Source organism: Pteronotus mesoamericanus, unplaced genomic scaffold (assembly GCF_021234165.1).
Source record: "Pteronotus mesoamericanus isolate MK-2021 breed Mesoamerican mustached bat unplaced genomic scaffold, CSHL_Meso_final contig_177, whole genome shotgun sequence".
Taxonomy (NCBI): Eukaryota; Metazoa; Chordata; class Mammalia; order Chiroptera; family Mormoopidae; genus Pteronotus; species Pteronotus mesoamericanus.
Genome location: NW_026555073.1, coordinates 5,089,339 through 5,115,410, shown reverse-complemented (window position 1 = coordinate 5,115,410; position 26,072 = coordinate 5,089,339). Strand labels below are relative to the sequence as shown.

At 36.1% G+C, this 26,072-nt stretch overlaps 3 protein-coding genes across 3 annotated transcripts in view; 2 read left to right on the top strand and 1 right to left on the bottom strand.

Moving 5' to 3' along the window:
* The window catches only part of SH3BGRL (SH3 domain binding glutamate rich protein like), a 58,354-nt gene extending 54,132 nt beyond the window's left edge, over positions 1-4,222 (top strand). Inside the window, exons 3-4 of the mRNA XM_054566649.1 lie at positions 478-558; positions 2,572-4,222. Of these exons, the coding sequence (XP_054422624.1) occupies positions 478-558; positions 2,572-2,604 (114 nt within the window). The 3' untranslated portion in view covers positions 2,605-4,222. The remainder of the gene's footprint in view (positions 1-477; positions 559-2,571) is intronic.
* A 7,798-nt stretch (positions 4,223-12,020) lies between these two features.
* On the bottom strand, positions 12,021-14,909 carry LOC129065335 (SH3 domain-binding glutamic acid-rich-like protein 3). Its single transcript, XM_054566601.1, has 3 exons — positions 14,862-14,909; positions 12,495-12,662; positions 12,021-12,086 (listed from the first exon to the last, which is right to left on the bottom strand). Exons 1-3 carry the CDS (start codon positions 14,907-14,909, stop codon positions 12,021-12,023), a joined length of 282 nt encoding a protein of 93 aa, XP_054422576.1.
* A 4,769-nt stretch (positions 14,910-19,678) lies between these two features.
* On the top strand, positions 19,679-20,558 carry LOC129065334 (TLR adapter interacting with SLC15A4 on the lysosome-like). Its single transcript, XM_054566600.1, has one exon. The coding sequence runs from the start codon at positions 19,686-19,688 to the stop codon at positions 20,556-20,558; it is 873 nt and encodes a 290-aa protein (XP_054422575.1). The 5' UTR covers positions 19,679-19,685.
* Positions 20,559-26,072: the final 5,514 nt, after the last annotated feature.

Below are 26,072 nucleotides of genomic sequence, written 5' to 3'. Positions count from 1 at the left end.
ACAGAGGAAAGAAAGCCCAACCAAATTGAGTCAAAAAGTGAGGCTTTTTTGGAATCCCTGGATAGGAGCCTTTTAGTAACTTGCCTGCTCTTCTGAAGGTTGTAGTTCATGAAAATCACATTCTCTTCCTCCAAACACAGCACAGATTTACTATTCTGATGGCCTTGGGTATATATACCTAATATCTGGCCTACCGTAGGTTCTGAGGACACCTCTACTTTAATAAAAGTGGGAGAGAAATCATGGGAAACTGGAAGAACAAACCCCTGCCTGAATAAGTGATCTCTTACTGGCAAGTACATTAAAAGAGATCCAATAAGCCTCTTCACTGTCCTTTCCATGGATTCTAACTAATTAGTTAGCCTGCTGCCACCAAGGAGGGTGACTAGTCAAGCTGCTTTGAATAAATGTCCTCATTTTCTTTCCTTTATTTGGTTGCAAACTGCTAATTCTTTTTGCCTTTTTGTTCCCACCAAGGACTATGATGCCTTCTTTGAAGCCAGAGAAAATAATGCAGTGTATGCCTTTTTAGGCTTGACAGCCCCGCCTGGCTCAAAGGTATGATTTTCTTGTTTTCTAGGCCTGTTTTATTTCCGCTAAGTTTTTCAATCAGTAAGATTTCCACCTTTATTCAGCACTCAGATTAAGCCAGAGGCCTTGCAATAGAACTGAAAGGAAATGGTCCTGGTCTGCATGTACTTCATCCCTGGTGGGTCTTATAAGTATGTGAGTAAGAGGTAACTTCTTCATCAAGCTATTCAAGGCAGCAAATCTCTCATTGACCCATTCACAAATAAGTGGTAAGCATTTTCAAGACTTCAGTTATTCTAGCTGTCTTTCACGGTTCTACATCGACATGAAGCATCTTAGTTCATGGTAATCTTCTTGGCAGCCATTTATCGTCTTTGTGTGAGGCAAATGTTACAATCATTTATTCAAATTAACTGAGAGCATTTGAGTTTCAAAACTGGTTGCTAAATTGCTGGCTAAATTTGGGGCTTTTTCTCTGCCAACAACAAATTAATTTTTCAAGTGGCAGTGTTCCCATGGAGACCAGATAAAGAAAAGAATGAAAAATTCAATTGCCTGTATAATGAAATGTCTCAAAGCTATGGGCTTTAAATGTACCTTTGCCTTTTACCAAAGGTCTTCTTCACCCTCGCTGGTTTGATCAGAATATATGTCCCCTGTTCTATCAGTTTACATTTTGTTATTAGGAACTGATTTTATGTTAAACAGGTCCATTGAACTCTATCCCCTTCTCTAATTTTGAGAGTCTGTGTTATTGTTCATATTTTCACTACAAACCATTTACTAGCATTGTTATCTGAGTCACTGTGAAATTCTGTTTCCTTGTCAAACTTTCTTAAATTGCTTATTTTAAGTTTTTGAGTAATTTAAGTCATAAGAAATGTTAGGTAAGGCATTATTATTTAAATAAGTGAGTAAAGCCCAAGTTAAGTCATTGATGTCAGTACATAGGAACTACAAAAGGAACACTAGTCTGTTTTTTGTAACAATGACAGCCTCTCCTTCTGTTAAAAGTAGGAGGCCTTCATTCATTTCTTCATTCAACAAATATTTATTGAATATCAAGTACTGATGGACATGTATGATGAGGCAAATACAGAGAATACATCATAGTCCTTAAATTCACAGTGTTTATAATCTAGGGAGGTATACACACACACACACACACACACACACACACACAAATAGTTATACAACATATATGTCTACAAATAATTGTAATTCAATACATATTGTGGTAAATTCTATACCATTGGTGTGAATGAAGTACTATAGGTATCCTGAGGAAATGATCGCACATTACTAGCAAGGAATTTGGGAAAGGGTTCACAGAGGACATAGCATTAGAGCTGTTAGGGATTCCAAAGTACTGGACACCAAGGCATCTTTTACAGAGGCAGCAGCAGGAACCACTGCATTGGAATGTACCTGCACACTGATAATAGAGTCACCCCCCTTATTCACGGACCCCCTAGTGGATGCCTGAACCCATGGATAGTACTGGATCTTATATATACGATGATTTTTCCTATACATATACACACCTATGATAAAGTTTAATTTTTGAATTAGACACAAGAGAGTAACAAGAAAAAGTAATACTAAAATAGAAGATTTATAACAACGTACTGTAATAAAAGTTGTGTGAATGTGGTCTCTACCTCTCTGAAAATTTCTTCTTGTCCTCTACTCACTTTTTCACCTACAGGGAGCACTCGAACTGCCAGCGTCACTGCTCTTGTGCTTTGGGGACATGATTAAGTAAAATAAGGGCGACTTGAACACAAGGGCAACGGCACTAAAGCAGTTGATCTGATAACTGGGACAGCTGCTAAGTGACTACCAAGCGGCACAGTATACAGTTTAGATACACTGCACAAAGGATGATTCTCATCCCGGGTAGAACAGTCATTTCCAAGGGCCACTTTCTGCTTTTCACTATTCTTAGTAATTTAAGCTAATGTAGTCCAACCAAAATAGCATGGGCGTCTGCTTGGGTGATATTTAAATCTAAGTTATGTTTCTTTTTTTTCATTTCAGGAAGCAGAAGCTCAGGCAAAGCAGCAAGCATGAACCTTAAACATTGTGCCTTAAGCATCCCGGAAAAGGAGACTCCATTGTTTTTTTATAAAATAGCAGAATTCTCTTGGCTTCAAAAGAAATAGGCTTAGTGTTGAAATAATAGATTAGTTGGTGTTTTCGCATGCAAACAATCAAAATGAATACATAATTAAATGTGAATGTTATGATGAGGAGAATGCCAGATGAACGTAAAATTTTAAGTAGCTGTCATGGAATAGTTTTGTTATCTGCCAAGGCATTTTATATACTTCAGTGATTTTAAAAAGCAAACACTTGTGTACTTTGTTGGTATTATTATTGCAGCTTAAGTATATCTGTAGCTCTACAGTGAGGAATTTAGAAAGGAGAGAGAGAAAGAATCTGTCTTTGGTTTCCAAATTGCCTCATTAATTTTAGTGAACAAAAACATGTACCTTTTTGATGTGACGTTATTGTGACTAAAATGTAGTTGCGGCTAATGTTTATGATATGGCAGACATTGTAATTTCCTATAGTAATTATAACATTCCCATTCTTTTGTAGTTGAAACTTCTGTGTACTGAAGCACAGGTTTTCTAGGCTTCTAAATGTAGCCTTTCACTGTATATTTCAGTGATCAGAACAGATGACCTCCCCCACACACACACAAAAGATGCATTCAGTTGACAAGTTTCTTGCTTAATTACACAGCTATGATGCAATCATGTCTCGAAGTTGCTTGGCCCAGGGTGCTTATGTATGTTATAGAAGTAGGATGGTAAGTACGTTTAAAGTGGCACCCTTTTGTAAAGAGCTCAGACTTTTAAGTAACTGTTATAAAATAGGTCTGCATCCATTGTCCAAGACTATTTTTGGGGGGGTATTTGCTAAAAATATCTTAGTGGTTTCCCCCTTTTAAAGCAAATTGTAATCCCAAATGCCACTCTCTCTCAGATACTTGATCTTTTTATTTCACCATGGCCATATATTGTATGAATACATTAATCTAAGTATCCAGAATATTTTGTATGCCTTTATTCCAGCAAATAGCACAAATATCAGGTAAAAATTCATTTTTTAAAAATGTTAATTCTAAAAACTTCTAAGAAGACAAGAAACATCATGGCCTTAATCACTGACCCATAAGATATGCATATTGTACTTTAGTTCCACTACTTTATTAATAAACCACCTTTTTAAATTACATTATCACATTATTTGATGTTTTTGAGTCTGTACTCTTTGGTAAAATCGGCACATAATGAAGACATGATTTTGTTTACTGAGATTCAAACTCGATGTGATGCTTTAAAATAAACTCAGTACTTTTAGAAATATAATTTATGCATTCCTGGAGTTTCTAAATAGTTTAACAGCAATTTTAGATGAGTAATGCATGTTTTTTTCAGAGAGTGGGGAAGAATAAAGGAGACGATAACAAAGAAAACAATTTAAATGCAATTTCTAAATTTTCTGTTTAAGGTCCTGAATTTTGCAATATACACTGAAGTCAAAGAAATGTTCCATTGTTTTCTGTACAAAAATATGCTCTGGAGAACTCTAGAGAATACAGGGTGCTTTGTAATAGATTCTGGAAAATGTGTAAAAAATGGGTCAATATTTTTTCCCGAGCTTTATTAAATGCTGATGATGCTACTTGCAATAATCTCTGTGGACATTTTTATTTTTATTTTAGTATCCAATAAGGTGATACTGTCAAAAACAGTCTTCAAAAATAGATGACCTTTTTGAAATGTTTATATCTGCTAGAGTATAACTTAAAATTAACTATATATATAGATATATATATATACTTTATATATATATTTATATATATATAAAGTAAAAGGTTGGATTGAGTCTTCCTAAACTGACATCTTTCATTTTGTTAGCTGAGCACTATATGTTTGGTAGATATAATAAAAGGAAGTTAAATTCTGAATATTAAGGTGAATTTTATAAAGAATTTTCACAAAATTTGCCTGCAAAATATAACTGTTGCTACTTGTTATATTACTTTTGGCATCTTTCTGTTTATAACTCAGACATGCTAATATTTTGCCTTTTTAGAGGTTAATTGTCTTTAAGAATATATGACCTCTAGGAAAATTTGCATTTTCACTAAGCAATGCAAATTAGTTGTTGATGGTATTGTTAAATGCCAACACTTCTTTGGCATTTCCCATACACAGGAAACAGAATTTTGAAACAGAAATTGTTAACTACTTGCTTGGAAAGTCTAAATACAGAGAATTTTGTGGAGACAGATTTCATTACACATATTCCATTAATTCAGAAGAAAAAAGAAAGGTTCTCATGGATTTTATTACTCAGCTGTGGATGTTTAAAATACAGAAAGATTGACATTGATATTGTTTTCTGAGTAAAATAAATTGGTATTTCTTTTTTTAATTCCAATATAACTGATTAAGAGACATTCACATTTGATTAATTTGAACCTTCTAATTTTCCGCTCCCAACTTCTCTACCTCATCTTTGAATATTATCAGTCATCTCCTTTTATTAGGCAAACAAAAATCTGTATTTCTACTGAAATAGTGACCATACTGTTTATACAATTTTCATTTTAGTGTAATTTCCTTTTTAACATCTTCATTGAACTATAATTCACCCACCATAAAATTTACCCATTTAAACTGTACAATTGAAGATTTTTAGTATATTGTGACTTGTGCAAGCATCACAATTTAAGTTTAGAATATTTCATCACCCACCAAAGAAACTCTGTATTCATTAGCACTCATTCCCCATCCCCTCCTCCCTCAGCCCTATACAACTGCTAATCTACTATCTGTCGCTATATATTTACTTATTCTGAATATTTCACATAAATGGAGTCATATAATATGTGGTTTTTGTGACTGGCTTCTTCAGGGTACCATGTTTTTGAGCTTCATTCGTGTTCTAGTATGCATCAGGACTTCATTTTTTATTGCCAAATAATATTCCATTGTATTGATACAACCATATTTGTTTATCCATTAATCAGTTGACAGACATTAAGCTCTTTCCACTTTTGGGCTATTATACATAGTACTGCTATGAATATCGTGTACATTTTGTTTTGTTTCAACACGTTTTTAGGGTTTTTTTTTTTTTTGGAGTGTATATATGAGTAAGTCATATGGTAGTTCTATGTTTAAAAATTGGAGGATCTGCCAAAGTTTTCCAAAGTTGCTGCACTCTTTTATATCCCCACCCAGCAGTATAGGAGGGTTCCAATTTCTCCATTTTCTGGCCAAGAGTTGTTATTATTTGTCTTTTTGAGTATAGTCATTTTAGTGGCTGTAAATTGGTATGTCATTATAATTGTGATCTGCATTTTTCTGATGACTAAGTATGTTGAGCATCTTTTCATGTGATTATGATTACCTATATATCTTCTTTGTAAATATATCTTTCAAACACTATGCATTTTTCAATTGGGTTATTTTTTTAAGTTGTGTTTATGCAATATATTCAGAATACAAGTCTTATCAGATACGTGATTTGTAAATATATTCTCCCATTCTATGGATTTTCTTTTCTTTTTTAATATTTTATATGTTCTTATTTCTTTTTTCAGTTACAGTTTACATTCAATATTATTTTGTATTAGTTTCAAGCGTACAGCATTGTGGTTAGACGATTGTATACTTTACAAAGTGATTCCCCTGATATTTCCAGTCCCCACCTGGTACCCTACATAGTTATTACAATATTATAGACTACATACCCTATGCTGTACTTTATATCCACATGACTATTTTGTAACTGCCAATCCGTGCGTCCTCAATCTGTTCACCTCTTTCACCCAATCCCCCAACCCCACTCCCCTCTGGCAACCATCAGTTTGTTCTCTGTATCTATGAATCTGTTTCTGTTTTGTTTTTTCATTTATATTATTCTCTGTATTCCACATAGAATTATATGGTCTTTGTCTTTCTCTGACTGACTGACTTCAAATAGCAAAACACCCTCTAGGGTCGTTGAGGGACTGGGTGAAGGAAGTGAAGAGATTAAAATGTACATATTGGTAGTTACAACATAGTCATGGGGATGTAAAGCATAGCGCAGGGGACAGAGTCAATAATAATGTGATGACTCTGTATCATGCCAGGTGGGGACTGGAAATACCAGGGGAAACAGTTCGTAAAGTATATGATTATCTAACCAGTATGCTGTACACCTTAAACCAATAAAAAGTAATAGCGGAAGTGCATTATAATTAAAAAATAAAGTATATAAAAATGTTAAGTCAAATCACAGTATTGAAGAAAATGTTTGCAAATCACATTTGATAAAGGATTTGTATCTGAAATATATAAATAACTCTTTTTTTAAAGATTTTATTTATTTTCAGAAAGAGGGGGAGAGAGGGAGAAAGAGAAACATCAATGAACAAGAGAAACATGGATTGATTGCCTCTCACACGCCCGCATCTAGGGACCTGGCCCACAACACAGCCATGTGCCTTGACCAGGAATCAAACCAGCAACCTTTTGGTTCATGGGCCGGTGCTCAATCCCCTGAGCCACACCAGCCATGGCAAGGAATCTTGATAACGAGAAAACAAAACAAATCAATAAAAAAATTGGAGATAGATCGGAGTAGATATTTCACCCACAAAGAAGTGTGGGTGACAAATAAGCACATAAAAAGATGTTGTGCCTCATTAGTCACTAGAAATATGCACACCTATTGAAATGTTTACAATCAAAAGGTTGTTTTATGCCAAATCATATGTGGAGGATCTGGAACTGTCCTGCATTGCCATTGGGGATGTAAAATGATACAACCATTCTGGGAACTGTTTGACAGTTTCTTAAAAAGTAAACAGCCCTGGCTGGTGTGGCTCAGTGGACTGAGCGCCAGCTTGTGAACCAAAACATCAGCTGTTCGATTCCCAGTCAGGGCACATGCCTGGGTTATGGGCTAGGTCCCTGGTTGTGGGCATGTGAGAGGGAACCAATTGATGTGTCTCTCACGCATCGATTATTCCTTCCCTCTCTTTCTCCCTCCCTTCCCCTCTAAGAATAAATAAATAAATAAATAAATAAATAAATAAATAAATAATAAATAAAAAGTTAAACACAGCTACCCTATGACTTAGTCATTCTAGTCCTAGGAATTTACTCAAAAGAAATGAAAGTATAGGTCCATACAAAGACTTCCACATGAATGTTCAAAGCAGCTTTGTGATCATTAAAAACTGGAAACAATCCAAATGTTTACCAACAGGCCAATAGATAAAATGGTGGTGTATTCATACAATGGAATAATATTCAGGAGTAAAAAGGAATAAACTATTATCAATACATGCCGCAACATGGCTGAATCTCAGAATAATTATTCTGACTGAAAGAAGCCAGAAAAGGTAGTACATATGGCATGATTCCATTTATGACAACTTTTAAAAATACAAATGAATGTATAGTGTTAGATAGCAGATAAGTGGTTGCCTGGGGGTGGGCGGGGGTAGAGCAGGAGAGAGGGTTACAAACGGAGGTTACAAACGGTTCTTAAGAAACTTTTTGGGGTGATGGGTATGTTCATTCCCTTGATTGTGGTAATGGTTTTATGGATACACACATACACACACACACACACACACACACATTTCTAAACCTGCAAAATTGTACACTTTATATATGTAGAGTATATTGTGTGTCAATAAAGCTGTTAAAAAAGGTAAAGTGAGCCTCTTGTAGACAGCATATAGTTAGATTATTTAATCCATTATGTCAATTTCTGCTTTTTGATTGAAGACTTTACTCCATTTACATATGAAGTAATTACTAATAAAAAGGAACTTCTGCTATTTTCATATTTTTGATATGTCTTACACCTTTTCTGCTCCTCATCTTCTCAGTTACTGCCTTCATTTGTATTTATTTTTATAGTTTATTGTAGGGCATCTTGATTCCCTTCTCATTTCCTTTTGCATATATTTTAAAGATTTTTTTATGGTTACCAAAGAGATTATCATTAATTTTCCTAATTTATAACAATTTAGTTTGCATTTGTACCACTTTAACTGAAATAGCATATAAAAATTCTGCTCTTATATATAGGTCTTTCCCAACCCCCCATTATGTCATCACAATCGAATCTTTATACATTTTGTAGCAATAACACAGGTTCATTCTTTTTATGAATTTATCTTTTAAATTAAAGTTGTATACACCAGTAATGAACTATCAGAAAGAGGAATGAAGAAAACAATCCTATTTACTATTACAAGAAAAAAAAATAAGGTACCTAAGAATAAACATAACCAAGGAGGTAAAAGACCTATACTTGGAAAACTGTAGGACACTAAAAAGAAATTGAGGAAGATACAAATAAGTAGAAGCATATACCATATTCATGGACAAGAAGAATTAATATTAAAATGTTCATGCTGCCCAAAGCAATCTATAGATTCAACGTAATTCCTATTCTAATACTAATGGCACATTTCGCAGGTCTAGAACAAATATTTCAAAAATTTCTATGAACCAAAAAAGACTGCAAATAGCCTTAACAATGTTGAAAAAGAAGAACAACGGTGGAGGTATCACAATACCTGATATCAAACTATACTACAAAGCCACTGTAATCAAAACAGCCTGGTACTGGCATAAGAATAGGTATATAGATCAGTGTAGGAGAACAGAGACCCAGAAATAAACCCACGTTTTTTATGGTCAGTATTTAACAAGGGGACATGAATATATAATGGAGTAAAGAAAGTCTCTTCAATAAACAGTATTGGGAAAATCGTCAAGTACATGCAAAGAAAACTAGAACACCAACTTACACCATGCACAAGAATAAACTCAAAATGGATAAAAGACTTTAACTAGCAAAACCATAAACATTCTACAAGAAAACATAGGCAGTAAAATTTCAAGTATCTCTCATAGCATTATTTTTCCCAGTATGTCTCCTAGGGCAAGGGAAAGAAAGGAAAAAAATAAACAAACAAATGGAACCTCATCAAACTAGAAAGTTTTTGCATAACAAAAGAAACCATCAATGAAATGAAAACACAACCCACTGAATGAGAGGAAATATTTGTCAATAGATCTGATAAGGGTTTAATAACAAAACTTAAGAAGAACTCAACACCATAAAAACAATCCAATTAAAAAATGGTCAAAGGACCTGAATAGACACTTCTCCAAAGAGGACATACAAATGGCCCATAGACATATGAAAAGATGCTCAACATCACTAATCATTAGAGAGGTGCAAATTAAAACCACAACGACCCCTGGTGTGGCTCAGTGGATTGACTGCCAGCCTGTGAACCAAAGGGTCACTGGTTTGATTCCTAGTCTAGGGCACATGCTTGGGCTGCAAGCCAGATCCCCGGTGAGGGGCACGCGAGAGGCAACCACATGTCGATGTTTCTCTCCTTCTCTTTCCCTTCCCCTCCCTAAAAATAAATAAGTAAAATATGTATTTTTAAATCCACAATGAGACCCTGGCTGGTGTGGCTCACTGGACCAAGTGCCAGCCTGTGAACCAGTGGGTCGATGGTACAATTCCCAGTCAGGGCACATGCCTGGATTGCAGGTCAGGTCCCCAGTGGGGAGCATGCGAGAAGCAACCACATATGGATGTTTTTCTCCTTCTCTTCCTCCTTTTCCCTCTCTCTAAAAATAAATAAGTAAAACCTTTACAAAAACCCACAATGAGATACCACTTCACACTTGTCAGAATGATTACCATCAATCAATCAACAAACAGCAAGTGCTTGCAAGGATGTGCACTGTTGGTGGGAATGCAGGCTGGTGCGGCCACTGTGGAAGACAGTATGGAGCTTCCTCAAAAAATTAAACGTGGAACTGCCTTTTGACCCAGTGATCTCACTTCTGGAAATATATCCTAAAAATCCTGAAACACCAATTCGAAAGAATATGTGCACCCCTGTGTTCATAGCAGCATTATTTATCATAGCCAAGATCTGGAAACAGCCCAGGTGCCCATCAGTAGATGAGTGGATAAAATGCTGTGGTACATCTACACAATGGAATAGTATGCGGCCATAAAAAGAAGGTAATCTTACCGTTTGTGACAGCATGGATAGACCTGGAGATTATTACACAGAGATAAGCCAGTCAATGAAAGATACCATATGTGGGATCTAATGAACAAAATATACTAATAAACAAAATAGAATGAGTACGAAGTTTAGATTTTAACACTTCTCAGAAGTAAGTGTGCATCTGGAGATGTTCATTTAAAATTTAAATATTTTTGCCCCAACTTTTTAGAGTTATGGGGCAAGGCTCAGGAATCTGCATATTTATTATGTTCTCCAGGTGATTCTGAGAGGTGTTTTCCCTACACCACATTGTGAGAAACTTTATGCTGCAGGCTCCATACACCTAAAGTCATGTTTTAGAAAGATCCTTTTAAGGCTATTGTTCCCAAATATAGTTGTACATAGAATCATTCAAAATGGGATTCAGCCATGTTTTTTCCCAGTTCCTCAGGTGATTCCATGGTTCAGTCAAGATTGAAAAGCCCTGATTTAACAGTAATGAGGAGAGCAGATGTCAAACTAGTAAAACTGGAAATAGGAAGTTATTATTACAAAAGTACAGGCAAAACTGGTGAAGACATGAGCAAAGGCAGTAGCTGGAAAGCTGCAGAGTGTGGGGCAACTGGGATATGAAAACTAGGGTTTGGTGACGGGTTGCATATGGGCGTGAGGGAGTGTGCAATATTAATGACTATGTCCAGGTTTCTCAGTCGGGGTTTGATTGAATGCAGTTACCATTCAACAAGATAGGAACCACGGGAGTAAAAATAGGTTTGGAAGAAGACTACGATTTATAACAGAGCTGGAGGTCCAGGGAACGGTGACCTAAAATTGCTATTCTTTACTCTTAGTTTCCAGACTGAAGTGTACAAAAAGAGATCACCAGGGGGGGTTGTTAAAAACACAGTTTTCTATTCTCCCCCATTTCCACTTAGGAGGCCTTGGAATGGGGTCCAGTTATTTGCTTTTTTCTTTTTTAACAGCTCCAGTACAAATTGTAAGCCTCTGTCACGCTGAGAAACATTTTACAAAATAAAGCTGAAAGTAAGTTGAAAATTGCATTAAAAGTCTATTTCTTGCCTATAAATTGACAGCTACTAGGGACTTAAGGATAGATAGAAAACAATGGGTTTTTTTACACAGTTTTTATAAAATGTTCACAGCGTAATAGATAAATGACTTTAACGCATGATTGAAATGGTAAAAGCTCGTCAAGGCCATACCACCCCAACACGCCCGATCTCATCTGAAATGGTAAAGCCGCACCTCTTAATGAATACGACTTAATCTAGACAGCAATTAATTTTAGTGAAACCGTTTTATTGTTAAAATTAAAAGTGACAGATGTAGATGGAAATATACGCAGGCCCATGTCAGTCACGTTGGTAAACATCGTTCATGCCCTTACGCCCATTCATTCCAACTTCAGGAATTTCAGAATCTCTTTGTTCTCCTTTGCCTTGTTAAACATTTCAAAATCCTAAAAGGGATCAAAATTAATTCGTAATATCAAGGCTAAAAATTCTCACTTATTAACTCATTAAACTCAAATGTCTAGGTAACTTTCCCAATTATCTTGCCTGGGCCTTTGCAAATTTCTGTCAGCTAAGTTAGATTTAAAAAAAAAAATTCCCCAGAGTATCAGAAGTTCATACTATAACATATGAAAAATACTGCATAAGTATTCCAAAACAAGCAGCATGATATAGCTTTTTTTTTTTTGTGACAATCTTTTTGTACCAAAGCACAAATTGCTTTGTCTTCAGGGATATATTGTAAATGGAGAAGCCTTACCATTGCATTTCATAAATGTATTATTTCCCCACGTACAATATGGGACCTTAAGATATAAAATAAAAATAAAATAAAAATAAACATTTACACTTACTCCACAATATTCTTGGCCATTGAATATCTGAGGCGGTAGAGCTTTTGGGCTGGAAACCTTCATCCTCATTTGTTGAAGTTTTTTCAAGCTGATAGAAATATCTATTAACTCATAATTTATTTTGTAAGCATCTAAAATTCTGATAACTTCCTCCTGTCTCTGCTTCACCTAGGTAAAGATGTAAAGTGACAGAAAGATGTTAATCAACTGATCCCAAAGTGCCATGTTTAATTTTTATTTTCCCTGTCCATTATGCCATGGAAGAGGAAAAAGCTTTTAATGATGTGGTACTTCTTTGAGGAACAAAAGTTATGTGATTTTCATATATATCTACATCACATACATATAGTGTATATAATATACAAATATGTTTAATGTGTGGACAAATTACGGGGGGCTGAAAATCTCCAGTGGGTTATAAATGTCTACGAGAAACCTCTGCCTATATTTCAGAGCTCAGAAATTTCTGAAATTCCAAACTGAAACATTTCCACTTTCTGAGTCACATTAGTTTTTAAAATTGCGAAAGCATAGTGCCTATGACTTAAGTCAAACTTTTGCTGTAGTTTTCCAAAACCTTTTAGGAAGAGCCCTTTAAGAAAAGAGCAATTGCTTAAACCAATGCTAGTTTGACCATGGCTCCTAAGAGCAGGTAGCATCAGCCTTGCCTCACTCCAAAACTACAGAATCCGATTCTCTGGGAGTGAGTTCTAGGAAAAGTTTTAACAAGTCCTGCAGATGAATTTCACCTTACAGTTTGAGGGACAGACCGACAGGCGGGTAAGCTTTTTGCTCTATCCATTGTGGTCCTTACTGATTCAAATTAGTTCCCTCTTACAGTCTCGTAGGATCATGCTCAACAACATAAATCACAACATTCCAAAATAATGAGTCAAATTGTCTACAGTTTTCTTTTTCAGACCGCTTCTTGCTATTTCGTAGTACCCAGGCCAAATCCCTAACCTTTCTGACAAGGCTTTATGCAAAAGCAATGCATTCTTTCTAGGCTTAGATCGATTGTGATTCCTCCCTGCGCTTATCATTGTATGTGACCCACAGCAGGAATGTGATAAATGTTTGTCAGTCATTTATAATCAATTCCAAATCCTTCAATTTTCATGCTTCTCCAAAAACGTTGCCAAATTAAGTCTTTAACCATAGGCTGGTGTTTCTATAACTGAGTTGTCTAACGTGTTAACCCCTAACCACATGTAACTATCGAGCACTTGAAGTATGGCTAGTCCAAAATAAGATGTGCTCTAAATGCAAAATACATACTGGAATTTGAGGACTTGATGTGAGAAAAGAATATACAACATCTCCATTTTTATAATGCTCATATGCTGCAGTGATAACAGTTTGTCCTTTTTGTGTTAAATAAAATATATTAATTTAATCTCTCTTTTAAGTGGCTAGTAGAAGATTTAAGATGGCATATGTGGCTGGCAATATATTGCTGCTGGAAAGCACTGTTCTATAATCTACTTATATCCTGGCCAAAATATTCATCTAAGCTCAGTTAAGAAATGGATTACTACTCAGACATAAGATGAAATAGTGCCATTTGCAACATGGATGGATCTTTAGAATATCATGCTAAGAGAATAAGTCAGTCAGAATTAACTACAAACCATATGATTTCATTCATATTTGGAATAGAAAACTGAAACTCGTAGACACAGAGAACAGTATGGTGGTTACGGTGGGGGAAGGGGCGGTGGTAATAAGGGCTGAAGGGGGGCAAATATATGGTGATGGAAAATGATTTGACTTAAGAGTGGTGGGCACACAGTGCAACATACAGATCATATTTCATAGACATGTACACTTGAAACCGATATAATCTTATTAGCCAATGTCACTCTGAAACATTTAACAAAACATTTTTTAATTAAAAAAAAAAGAAATACGTGATCTAGGCAAATACACTTCCTTAAAAATTAACCATCAGTTTGCTTTTTGGGGGCTACCCAGTCTTCTGAAGGTTTGGGTCATTTCTTCCTCTCCCAAACTAGGCAGGCATCTTTATCTCTTTCATCTCCCATCCTAAATAGGGTCCTTTATCACTTCCATTCGAAACATCCACAAAATTATTGGAAGCCCTTCATGTGGTTAGAGCTTGGGGCACAGAAACCTCCCCAATCTCTTAGGCCCCAGAGCCCAACCTGTGTGAGGGCATTAACCATATTGCCTGAGGCCCCGCCCCCGCACGTCCCACCCCAGAAAACCTAGAGAGGAGAAAGCTGAAGAATGAAAGGCAGGGAGAGAACGGTAATATATTAGCACAATCCTCAAGTCCCCAGTTAGGTTATCTTCACTGTAGTCTTTTTTGGTTTTTAACCCGCTGAGACTCTTCTTTCCACTCACCTCCCTAGACCCTGATACGCTGGAATAATAGACATTAATGGTGCTCATTGCTCCCACTCAGAGGCTACTTTGCAGAAGTAAGCCGCAGTTAGCCACTTCAACGTCGCTCACGGCTCGGGTAGGCTTTCCGAAGTCTCGAGCCTGCCCTTCCTCGGGGCCGTTGCTAAGGGCCGGCGGCCACTGCGCTCAGGATTGGCTGGGAAACTATGGCCTTTGTGGCGCAGGTGAGCGCCTGTTCCGGAAATGCGGGGGCCTGGAGGCTACTAATCAGTAACTTCCACCGGCCTAGGGGGGAGAGTCTGAATTCCCACGGGTTGTAAACAACAGTTAAACCCCCTTTCCTCTCATCTGCGGGGCCCAGGGGAGGAGGGAGGGGAAGAGCAAATGGTCTCTACCTTCCTGCTGCCCCTTTTTGCATCTTCCTGCAACTGCAGCTGTGAGTGAAGGGCTGAGACTCCTGAGGGAGAAAACAGCCAAAATACAGTATCAGGATTGAAGAGAGACATAAATTAAAACTTGCGTTGCCTAGGTTTCTAGGGACAGAGCAAATGGTGTGAGGCTGACCTGGATGGGACCAGCCCACCATAGCAGTCTTTGTTACGTTCTCTCCTAGCGCAGAGAGGTGACTCCTTTCCCACTCCAGCACTCCTGCCTTCTTGAGGACTGCGGTTTCCGGGACACCCTTTCCTCCTGGGAGTTGACCTTTTGGTTTTCGTAATTGTGGGTGCAATAGTTCCTGCCTCTCATAGCACTTCCTCTGTTCCCTGTGTAAAAAGATGACTTTGCACTGTAATGTCAGCTTCCTCTTGAATACATTCATAGGTCATCTTTTATTTCTAAGTTTTAACCTTTTCCAGCAGTTGAAGATAGCGACAGCATGGACAGGATTTTAGAGGTTTGCCAAAAATTGGCAATAGGAATTAAGAGGGAAGGTCAAAGAACCGTAGCGCCAGCTTTTGTGTTTAGGCAAATTTGGATTCCGTGGCTCTACAAGGGACTAGTTATGGATCGTAGGCAAATTACTTCTTTCTAAATGTCAGTTTCTCTATTGATGCCTACGGGGCAGCATCACCTAAGTAAGATTAAATAAATTCAGTATGTAAAAATGTTAGGCACATGGTCTGACATGCATCGGTAGATTAAAAAATGATAATTATAATTGATGAAAATAAGTGTCAGACTCTATATTTTGCTTGGGAACAAACACATCAGTATGAGTAAGAAAAAGCATTTACCTTCAAGGAACTCAGAGAGTGCTAACCAGCAAGATAAGGTAAATGAAATGGAGAGAAATCTTTACCAGGCTAGGTGCTTAAGAACTGAGAGCAAAATAAAAACCTGAAGAATGTATAGTCGGCCAGGAAATAATAAGAATAAAGGACTTTGAGGCAGAAGAACAGTCATGAAACATCATGGCAATTGAAAGTTTGGGAGCAAGTGTAGGAATAAAAGCTAAAAAAGTAAACAGGGAAAAGAACATAGTCGTTCAGGGTTCATGTTAGTTTTTTTTTTTTTTTTTTTTGGTCTTTTTGAGGCCGTTTCCTGTTTTGTAAAAATATGCAAAATCATAACTTGCAGATTTACTGTTAGGATTACGTAAGTGTAGATGTTGCCTAAGGGCACCTTTGATTTATAATGCACGTGATAAATTATGATTATTGTTAGTCAATGAATTCTTAGAAGATATTGAAAGACTTAGCAGGTTTGGGTGAAAGGTGGATCTAACTGTCTAGTGGATTTGAAAAGGGATAAGATTGGAAGCAGCTGCAGCAGTCCAAGAACAAAATGACTAGAGAAAGGCAGGGATCATTGGACAGGGCACTGCTAGGATTTGCAGAAATTGGATATAGGGGTGACTGAGGCAAAGGCGATAGGCTATGACTAACGAAGGAGTCTAAGTTAGAAACCATTTGAGATCTCCATTTTCTTTTAGTATTCCTTTGTGGTGACAGTGGTAGAAAACTTGTTTTTCACAATTGTTTTTGCTGCGAGTCCTTGAATTCAAGCTAAATTAATACACTGTTCCTTATAAGAGGATATCTTTGACAAGCTAAAATAAGTGGATTGGTATGGCATACAGAATTATAATTAACCTATTGTATGGGATGTTTGTGATAATTACTTTGACATAATTACTTGTAAAATAAAAGCTGTATTGATAATTGTAGCCAAAAGTATGAACTAGGTAGAAATTTTGCTCAGTCTAGTTTGGCAATTCGTGTCTGGGTTTGAACTCATTCTAACGGATGTGGCAGACACGCGTGAGATTGGGAAAATGATTTATAAAGAAGGCTGTTTAATTTTTCTTATCCTTTTGTGTATGTGAATTATTAATTTTTCAATTGTGCAAATAGTGCATGAATACATGTTACTTGTAGAAGAATGCAAACCATATAGAAATGTAGGAAGCAGCAAGGAAATTTGCCCCTTCACCTTCTACCTGTCACCCTCCTCCCAGAGGAAACTGCTATTAACAGTTTGATTTATATCCTTTTCCACAGACATCATTACATATATTAAGCCAATGAAAAGGAAGAGAAAGTCAGTTATAGCAGAGAAGTTAAGCACACAGTCTTTGAAGCCAAGCTGCCTGGGTTCAAACACAGGCTCTATGCCACTTAAAACTGTGTGATATTGAGCCTCTTATCTAACTTCTCTGCACCCCAGTTTCTTCGCTGGTAAAATGACCATTACAGTATCTGTTTCCTAGAGATATGATGAAGATTAAATTAGCTAGTACATGTGAAGTATTTAGAAAAGTGCCTGGCCCATAGTACATGACGCAATCCTACTGTATATGTTGTTGTGCAACTCACATTTCATCAGTTCACGTGAAGGCAATGCAGTGTAGTGATTAAGACCATGGGTTCTGAACTCACTTGCCTGGTACACATCCTAGTTGCACCATTTACTAGCTTTGTGGCCTTCAACAAGTATAAAACCCTTCTCTGTCATGGCTTCTTTTGTTAAATGCAGATAATAGCTTCTGTTTTAAGTTAAATAGCATGTGTAGAACATTTAGAATGAGTGTTTTGTAATAACTACTTAATAAAGGCTTATTATCATTCTATTATTAAAGATGCTTAATTTAGTATTTAATGTAATAGATGTATCATAATTTACCTAACCATCACCTCGCTGGTGGCTGTTTAAGTTCTTTTTAATTACTCATTGGTACAAAATATGCTGGTTTCCATACTGCAGTTTTTACTTAAAAATTTTAAAAGAACCTTGCCTCTTGTCTTCGCTTGGATGAAAAAAGCTACTGCTGTCAGTGTTTCCCACTGTCATTGCCATTTGCATATTGAAGAAATACTTTCAAGATCCTCTTTTGGTATGTGAACATCATGACCACCTCATTTTCCTGTTAGTTTGCTTCAGTCCTAGGGCATGAATGGAAAGCAGAACCATCTTGTTTTGTATGGTTGAAGTTATCATTCTGAGGTATAATCAGCAGCTGAGAAACAAAGAAGCCAAAGGTACTTTTCTTCTGTTTGCAGTGTTGGAACCTCAGAAGACTAAATCTTTAGGTATCTTGATATTCAGAAAAGGTAAATCTAAATTCTCACATATTTTGTGTTGTATTGTTTGATTTTCTTTCAAAAACCCTTAAAATATGAGTAAGTAGGCTTCTTGGAAACATTTATAGCAGACACTATAGACCTATAAAAGGAAAATGGGGTATTGAATCAAGTCTGCTTTCTTCTTTTGCACCCTTATGGCGTTTATAGGAAAAATTGAGTCTTAAAATTTCAGGCAAACCATGCAAAAGACTGAATAAGTACTTTGAAAAATAAAATTTAAGTGCAAAAGAAAAGAATGGAAGGAAGAAATGAAGGAAAGGCGAGTAGGGGGGAGGGACGGAGAAGCAGGGAGAGAGGAGAGAGACAGAAAGGGAGAAGGGGGAAAGGCAAAAGAAAAAGAAAAAAAGCATGGTAGTAGAAAGTGACAAAACTATTTGCATTTATTTATTTATCATTTTAATTGTTTTTGAGTGTACAATTCAGCGGCATTAAGTACATTCACGTTATTGTGTAACCATCACCACTATGGTTCCAGAACTTTCTCATCTTGCAAAACGGAAACTCTGTGCTCATTAAACATTAATAATTTCTGATTCCCTAGCCCCTGGCACCCTTTTTTAATGTTCTGTCTCTATTAATGTCTATTTCAGTTTAGATTATTGAAAAAGTAAGTGGCTACATTTATAGTTTAAATCTGAAAGTGTTCATGAGTCCAGATTATGTATAAATATGCATTCCTTGTACACATTCTAAGGCATAGTAATTTTTTCAGTGTGTGACTCAAGTGACAGTAATTAATACACAGTTAAATTAAGACTGAGTCCTTGAAACCAGGTTGATTTTAGATAGACTATTTGAAGATAGAGAAAGGGTTAGGTATTTTAACTAATAACTTTAAAATAAATCATTTATGGCAGCTGAATAGACAAGTACATATACATAGTTGTACACTTGCATAAGTTTGTACTTTTTAAAACATTTGCATGTGCTTCATATAATATTCTTACAATAACCCTGTGAAGAAAACAGAGGAGTGTTGTCACCATTTAATTAATAGAAAAATTGAGACCCAGTAACAGTAATTTATCTGATATTAAAAAGGTAACGGCAGAATTAGAACCCAAGTATCCTTATTTCTGGTCCTATTTTCTATCCTTTGAGTGATACTGCTTCCCTAAATCACTTGTGTTTCATACAGAAGATAAATCTTAATTTGACCTTTTAATTTATGTTGCCCTAATGAGTTCTTTTATTTCAGGAATATACTGCAGCCTTCTGTTTAGAAATATTGCCTAATAAGATGCTTGGGGAAGCCTTCCTAATTGAATTCCTATACAAAGAACAGAAATATACAAAATTTTGTAAACCACTCACATATAAGACCTCAGATGCTGAAAAGGAAACTTGGAAAAAGCAGCTTTTAGACCTAGAAGACAATTCACTTTCCCCTGATAAAATAGAAAGTCAATATAAGGTTGAGAATGAAAGTTCAGCAGAGCATATTAATGATACAAATCAAAGGAAATCTGTGGATGAGATTTCCTTTCCAGGAAATGTGTCTGTTGCATTGCCCATTCCGAAGAGAGAAAAATATGATGAAAGCCAATTGGATTTATACCGATCTTGGTCATGTACAAGTATTTACCAGAATTATCCTGACCTGCAGATTGGAGGAGACCACGTGGGGAACATGTATGACTCAGGCTGCTTCGTGGAACACATACGTGATGATGCTTTTAATGGTCCCCTTTTACTTTCAGAAGATATCCCATTGGGCCATTCTCCTATCACTGAGCCTCTAGAGAAACCACCTGCCTCAAAACTTTTGAGTGGGGATGAAATTCGAGAAAAAAGTATGTTGTTCCATAAGCAGCCCCTCTCTAATTCTATGCTTAACAGTTATATGGAAAAAAAAGTGGATGAAGTCTACAAACAATTTTTGGAAGAAAATCTCACTAAGTGCCTCTCCATAACCAACCTTATGACTTCCAATTTGCTAATGAATAATGGGAATCAGATTAGCCTTCAAATCTCTCAAGAGCAGAACACAGAGGTATCGAAAGGCCTGGAAGCTCTCCTACATTCTTGCTCAAGAAACAGTTCTGAATTCAGCACTCCTAACCTACAAATATCAAACCAGAAAAGCAGAGAATTTGTATCACATCTACGGTAGGAACCAATTAGAGTTTTATTGGACTGACTTAAGAGACTGAAATAACAATAGTTTTCTCTGGTTTATCAAGTCACATCAGACCTCCTTTGCGATGTGGTTATTAAATTTTTTGAGAAATTATTTGACCAATGATACATTTGCATTCTTTCAGGAGACAATTTTAATAATTAAGTTGCATGACCATGTTTTCTGATTATTTTGACATCTTTAACAGTTGCCGCATTCGTGTTTGTAAATGTCATATGTACTTATTTATTTAATTGCCCCTGGCACCGCAGATCAATTACCTCACTCTCACTCATCAGCTTTATTACTGCAAAAGTGGTACAAAACTGAGTTGAGGAGAGGATTATTGCTTTCAGCTACTGAAAGGACCACTAGAAATGATATCATACGGAAGCATTTATTTCACCACAAAGTGTTTAAAGACTTATAAGTAATGTTTAAATGTTCTTTCTTTTATTTTCAACATTCATACAGTTGTTTTACACTGACAATCAGAATGGCCTAAGGAAAATTATTCAAACTAAAGTTGTATTTAAATGATATGTGAAAAAATATGGATGAATGGTTTAAGGAAAAAATAGAATTTGACATTGAAATTTGCAATTGAAATCTGATGCTCTGAAACTTTCCTGGGGCAAGCATCAATTTTTTTGTATCGTTATGTTATACATGGCGATTTTAAGGGGAGAGAGGAAGGAAAACATGCAGGGAAAGAGGACAAAGTACATAGAGAATCACCGTGTAGAACTGAAGAGGCTCTCTTGGCAACTTTTGACATTTCTTAGCTTATCTTCACTCAAGATCCTGGTTAAGGATAAAAGTCAGCAGGATGTTATGGTGATTTTGGAATCTAAATTAAATAGGTTAATTTAAAAAACATGTTGCCCTGTCTGGTGTGGCTCAGTGGATTAAGCACCAGCCTGCGAACCGAGGGGTCCCCGGTGCGGTTCCCAGTCAGGGCACATGCCTGGGTTGCGGGCCAGTAAGGGGTGCACGAGAGGCAACCCATGGCTCTTTCTCTCCCTCCTTTTGCTCTCTCTAAAAATAAATAAATAAATAAAATCTTTAAAATAAAAGTAAAAAACATACCTAAAAGAATGGTATGGTTTATTGCAGACTAAACCAAACTCTACACTTGACAGCTTATGCTTCTTCTTAGATGTAGTAAAATGATTGGTGTGCACTTTTGCTGGCAAAATAAAATTGTACATATTTGTTATGGAATTATTATGATTACATTATATATGAATAAGATTTGTGCATTAGTGATTACATAGTCCCCTCCAATTATATTTTTGGCCTCTGATTAAATTTTATAGACTGAATTGCCCTCACAACTCGTTCTTTTTGATCACACAATCAGTTTATTTTCTTTTTTTTTTTAATTAATTTATTTACTTTTTATATACATTTGTCTCTGCCTTCCCCCCTTTTCCCTCCCTCTCCTTGGTCCATGAGTCCTTGCTATATGTTCCTTGACTATTTTCATCTTCTTTATATTTCTATGATCTAATGATAAGTACCCCTGATTTATCTTGTTTTTATTTTAATCACTTCTTTCTCCAACATCCCCTCCCATAACCCTGCTAATCAATATTCACCATTCACACATTTGATTCTGAAGAGACAATGGGTAAAGATTTTGGAAAACCTGACTTAGCATCTTGTAGATACTTAAAAACTGTTGTGTGTACATTGTCTTATATATTGCTAAATTTGTCCATTTAATTGAGTTACCAAAAAGATAAAATATTAATGTTATTCTTTATCTTTTCTAAATGGAATTAAATCTCATTGGGCAACAGTATTGCTGTGAAGTTCTCTTATATACAGTGATAGGTATTAATACTTTATAAAACATATTTATAAATATTAAAAATACATAGTATTATATAAAAGTCCACAGTATTTAACTAGTATCAAATTTAGAAATGCACTTAATTATATTCTTAAATTTCAATTATTCCCTCTTATATATGTCATCAAAATGCTTATTATCAAAGATACTTGTTAAAGTGTACTGAGAATTCATTGCAATATTTAAATAAAGAAATATGATACATTTGGTATTATTTTTCATTTGACCTCACACGTGCTTCCTTTAATATTTGAATGAAATATGCATAAGAGATTGTGCCTTAGCATATTTTGGCCTTAAGTAATTACTTTTCATTCTGTCTTTCATCATGGGTTTCAGTTCTATGATAATCCTGTTCCTTTTTACAATGTTATTCAAAATGTGTGGAATGATATATTTCTTTCTGTCTCACTTTTTCAAGATTTTACAGTAGTGGTTTTGTGCTTGTATAAAAATGGAGAGTGTTATTGATTCAGTAGTCACAAAGGATCATCCTATTTTTGTAAAGATTTTATTTTTAGTGAGAGGGGAAGGGAGGGAGAATGAGGGAGAGAAACATCAGTGTGTGGTTGCCTTTTGAGCGCTCCCTACTGGGGACCTGACCTACAAACCCAGGCATGTGCCTTGACTGGGAATCGAACCGGCGACCCTTTGGTTCACAGGCCGGCGCTGAATCCACTGAGCCACACCAGTCAGGGCTCATCCTAATTTTTAATTTTATTTTTATTGTTGACACTATTACAGGTGTCCCCATTTCCTGCCTCTCTCCTCCACCCACCTGCCAGCACCACACTGTTGTCTGTGTCTCTGCGTCAAGATATATGTTCTTTGGCTAATGCCTTCTTTCTAAGCAGGGAAGAAGTAGAAGAGGTTAAGAATGATGCCCAATGTGGTCTTGCTTCCTACCTGTATAGGTCACTTTAATTTATAGCTCATCTTTGGGTTTGGGGTCACTATTGGAAGGCCCACAGTAGGTTTGACCCAGTCTCAGGTGATTTTTTATCAGGAGTGTCGTTCAATCATCGAAACCAATTCAAGAGATAGAGTCTGTATTGCACGTTTGGAATTTTTAGGTTTTATATAACTTCCTCATGGATTAGTCTCCAAAAGTAGCCAGTCTCCCTGAGGTTCTTAAGAACCAAGGTAATAATAAGCTGGTCTATTCAAGGTTTTAAGCAGACTTGGCTTTTATGGTTAACATTTGGGTCTTGTTGAAACTGATTTTTGGAAGTGGAAAAACAAATAAATAGCTCTCTGGGCATAATTTTCCACATGCTATTTTCTTCCTGTGAGGCTGCTTTGAGGGTAGGAGTAGAGTAGATGTTTATATACGTACATATATATTTATCTTCAAATAAAATGACTTAAACTTCAGGCAACCTGAATAAAATAACATTACTACATAGCATGTATTTGGAATGAAGGGTGAAAGGTTAGCTTGATGAGAATTAGTATGTGCAATAAACTGGAATAATTGTGCAGTTAAGTGGATGCTTGCTTTCAGTCAATACAAGAAGAAAAACAAAAACAATAGATATTCATTAAATCAAATGAAAACTAAATATTTTTATGGCTAGTCATTTCCATGCAAAAGTAGCCAGTTATATATGTATGAAAATCCATGATAAATGAAATAATATTTGAAAGCAAAAATAAAGAAATGATGGCCAAAATATTCTCATAATGTTAAAATAAAGACAACCGTCTTTTGGGAAATGCTTATTGGAAATTTGGGACTTTTGATCTCCAATCATGTTGGTATGTTCTTTCCCTCAAGGTCTAGTAGAAATGTAAAAAAATGTTCTTATTATTTCCTGTTGGTTTCATATTTAATATAGTATAAATGTATAGCACCATTTGTCACCATTTTGTGAATTAGTCTTTAATTATATTTAAGAACATACTTATAAAATGATGAAAATCAAATTACAACATATTAATGTCAATTATAAATACTGAATTATTGTTATAGACAGCTAATTTGAATTGTTCTGCTATTTCTCTTTAAAGATGGGAAGTTTATAGGTTACAGAATTGCAATGTAGTTCTGGTTTTCACTTCCTCAAATGAATACAGGCACTTCATCATGAGACCTAAATTGTCATGAGACCTTAAATGACTGAAGTTCATAGGTAACCTATTTCCTGAAATTTATTTCTCTCTACAATTGTAAACTTGGACCGATATCTACAGAAAAGAATTTGAGTAGAATTGAAAAAATTTAAGCTACAGCTCAGGATTCTGAAAACTTGTGCAGTTCTGCCCATCTCCTTTAAGGGTTCAGCGCCACTTTAGGGACATCATTTAATTGTAGAGCATCCTTGTATTCTTTTCTTTAGGTGAGGCTTAAGAATTGATATCTAAGGGGTCAAATGATATGGGACCAGCTTGAGCCTGGAGCAGACATCCAAGGTCAGTTCAAGATCAGAATGAATTCTCAGAGCTTTTGCTCCTCTGAATAGACATATCCTCAGGACACTCCAGATACTAGAAGAAATTGACTGGCTATTTATTCGTTAAACAACTATTTATTGAGCACTGTGATAGGTGAATACAATTTCCACAATTACTGTTTTTCACTGAGGTTACAGTCCAGCTGACCTAGAATGAAAGAGCAAAAAAGTAAGTCATCACGGTCTAATTTTAAGGTCATGAAACTCATAAGCATGTAGCTCTTGATAAACTATGCTGATAGTTCTGCTTGCTTGGCTTGTACATAAGCTAGTCTGAATCTTGTATCCGAGACTGCTATTTGGTTGCCATACCAGCGTGCCTCTACTGATTATAACACATGCTGGGATATTTCCGTGTCAATTCGTATGAAGCTGCTACCCCCAACTCTCCAACTCCTCCCACCACAGGTACCCTGGCCCCTCGGGCTCCTCCCTTTGGACTTGCGTATCTTACTATGATCCAGCAACTGCACAGACAACGGGCCTTTAGTACCCAGCTCCAATACTTCTTGTGGCACTTCTTATTCATATGAGTTGGTAAATATTTTAACCCTCACTTCTGCTTGTATCTACTTCAGTATTGAGGTTCCTATTCTAAAAACCTGCTCAATAGCATTGTTATTCCTAGACTTGGGTCCTGCTTCTGTTGTTCTAAGTAAATGAAGATGTATTCACAAAGAGCAAATCTTTGACTGAGGTTTTCTTAGTCACTTTCTTTGAATCTTTATTTCTGTGTTCTCTAAGACCATTCGTTTCTTGGTAGATTACCCAGATGCAGGTTGACTCAGAGAATTATTGCCTGCTGCCTGTTGACCAAATTGAGTGACCTGAGACGCTAAAGGGAGGACCACATATTGGGTGTTGTACAATAATTACTCTGAATAATCTATATTTTTTCCTGCTTATATGTTGTCTCATACCTAAAAGCTACTGGTATTGCATTATGCTTCATAAAAAAAAAAACCCCAGTTATTTCTGTTTCACAATGAACAGTTTTACTTTAAAGCCTAAGTATAAAATAGGTGTATGCCCTAAGAAGACGGGCTGTCTATGTGAAGTTCCCTAAATTTATACTATAGAGATTCATTCATGTAACACAAGATTTTATTACCTATTGAATGCCCATCTACCTAACAGGTACTCATTTTGAGTATCTATTATATGATAAACACTCTACTGAAAACTTTACTCATATTA

What these genes read in the sequence shown, in the direction of transcription:
- LOC129065335 (XM_054566601.1), bottom strand. Translation starts at nt 14,909, where the DNA reads ATGAGCACCATTAATGTCTATTATTCCAGCGTATCAGGGTCTAGGGAG. An exon ending in GCGTATCAGGGTCTAGGGAG is followed by an intron (nt 12,663 to 14,861) that starts GTGAGTGGAAAG and finishes ATCTTTACCTAG; the next exon opens with GTGAAGCAGAGACAGGAGGA. An exon ending in ATGGCCAAGAATATTGTGGA is followed by an intron (nt 12,087 to 12,494) that starts GTAAGTGTAAAT and finishes GATCCCTTTTAG; the next exon opens with GATTTTGAAATGTTTAACAA.
- LOC129065334 (XM_054566600.1), top strand. Translation starts at nt 19,686, where the DNA reads ATGCTTGGGGAAGCCTTCCTAATTGAATTCCTATACAAAGAACAGAAA.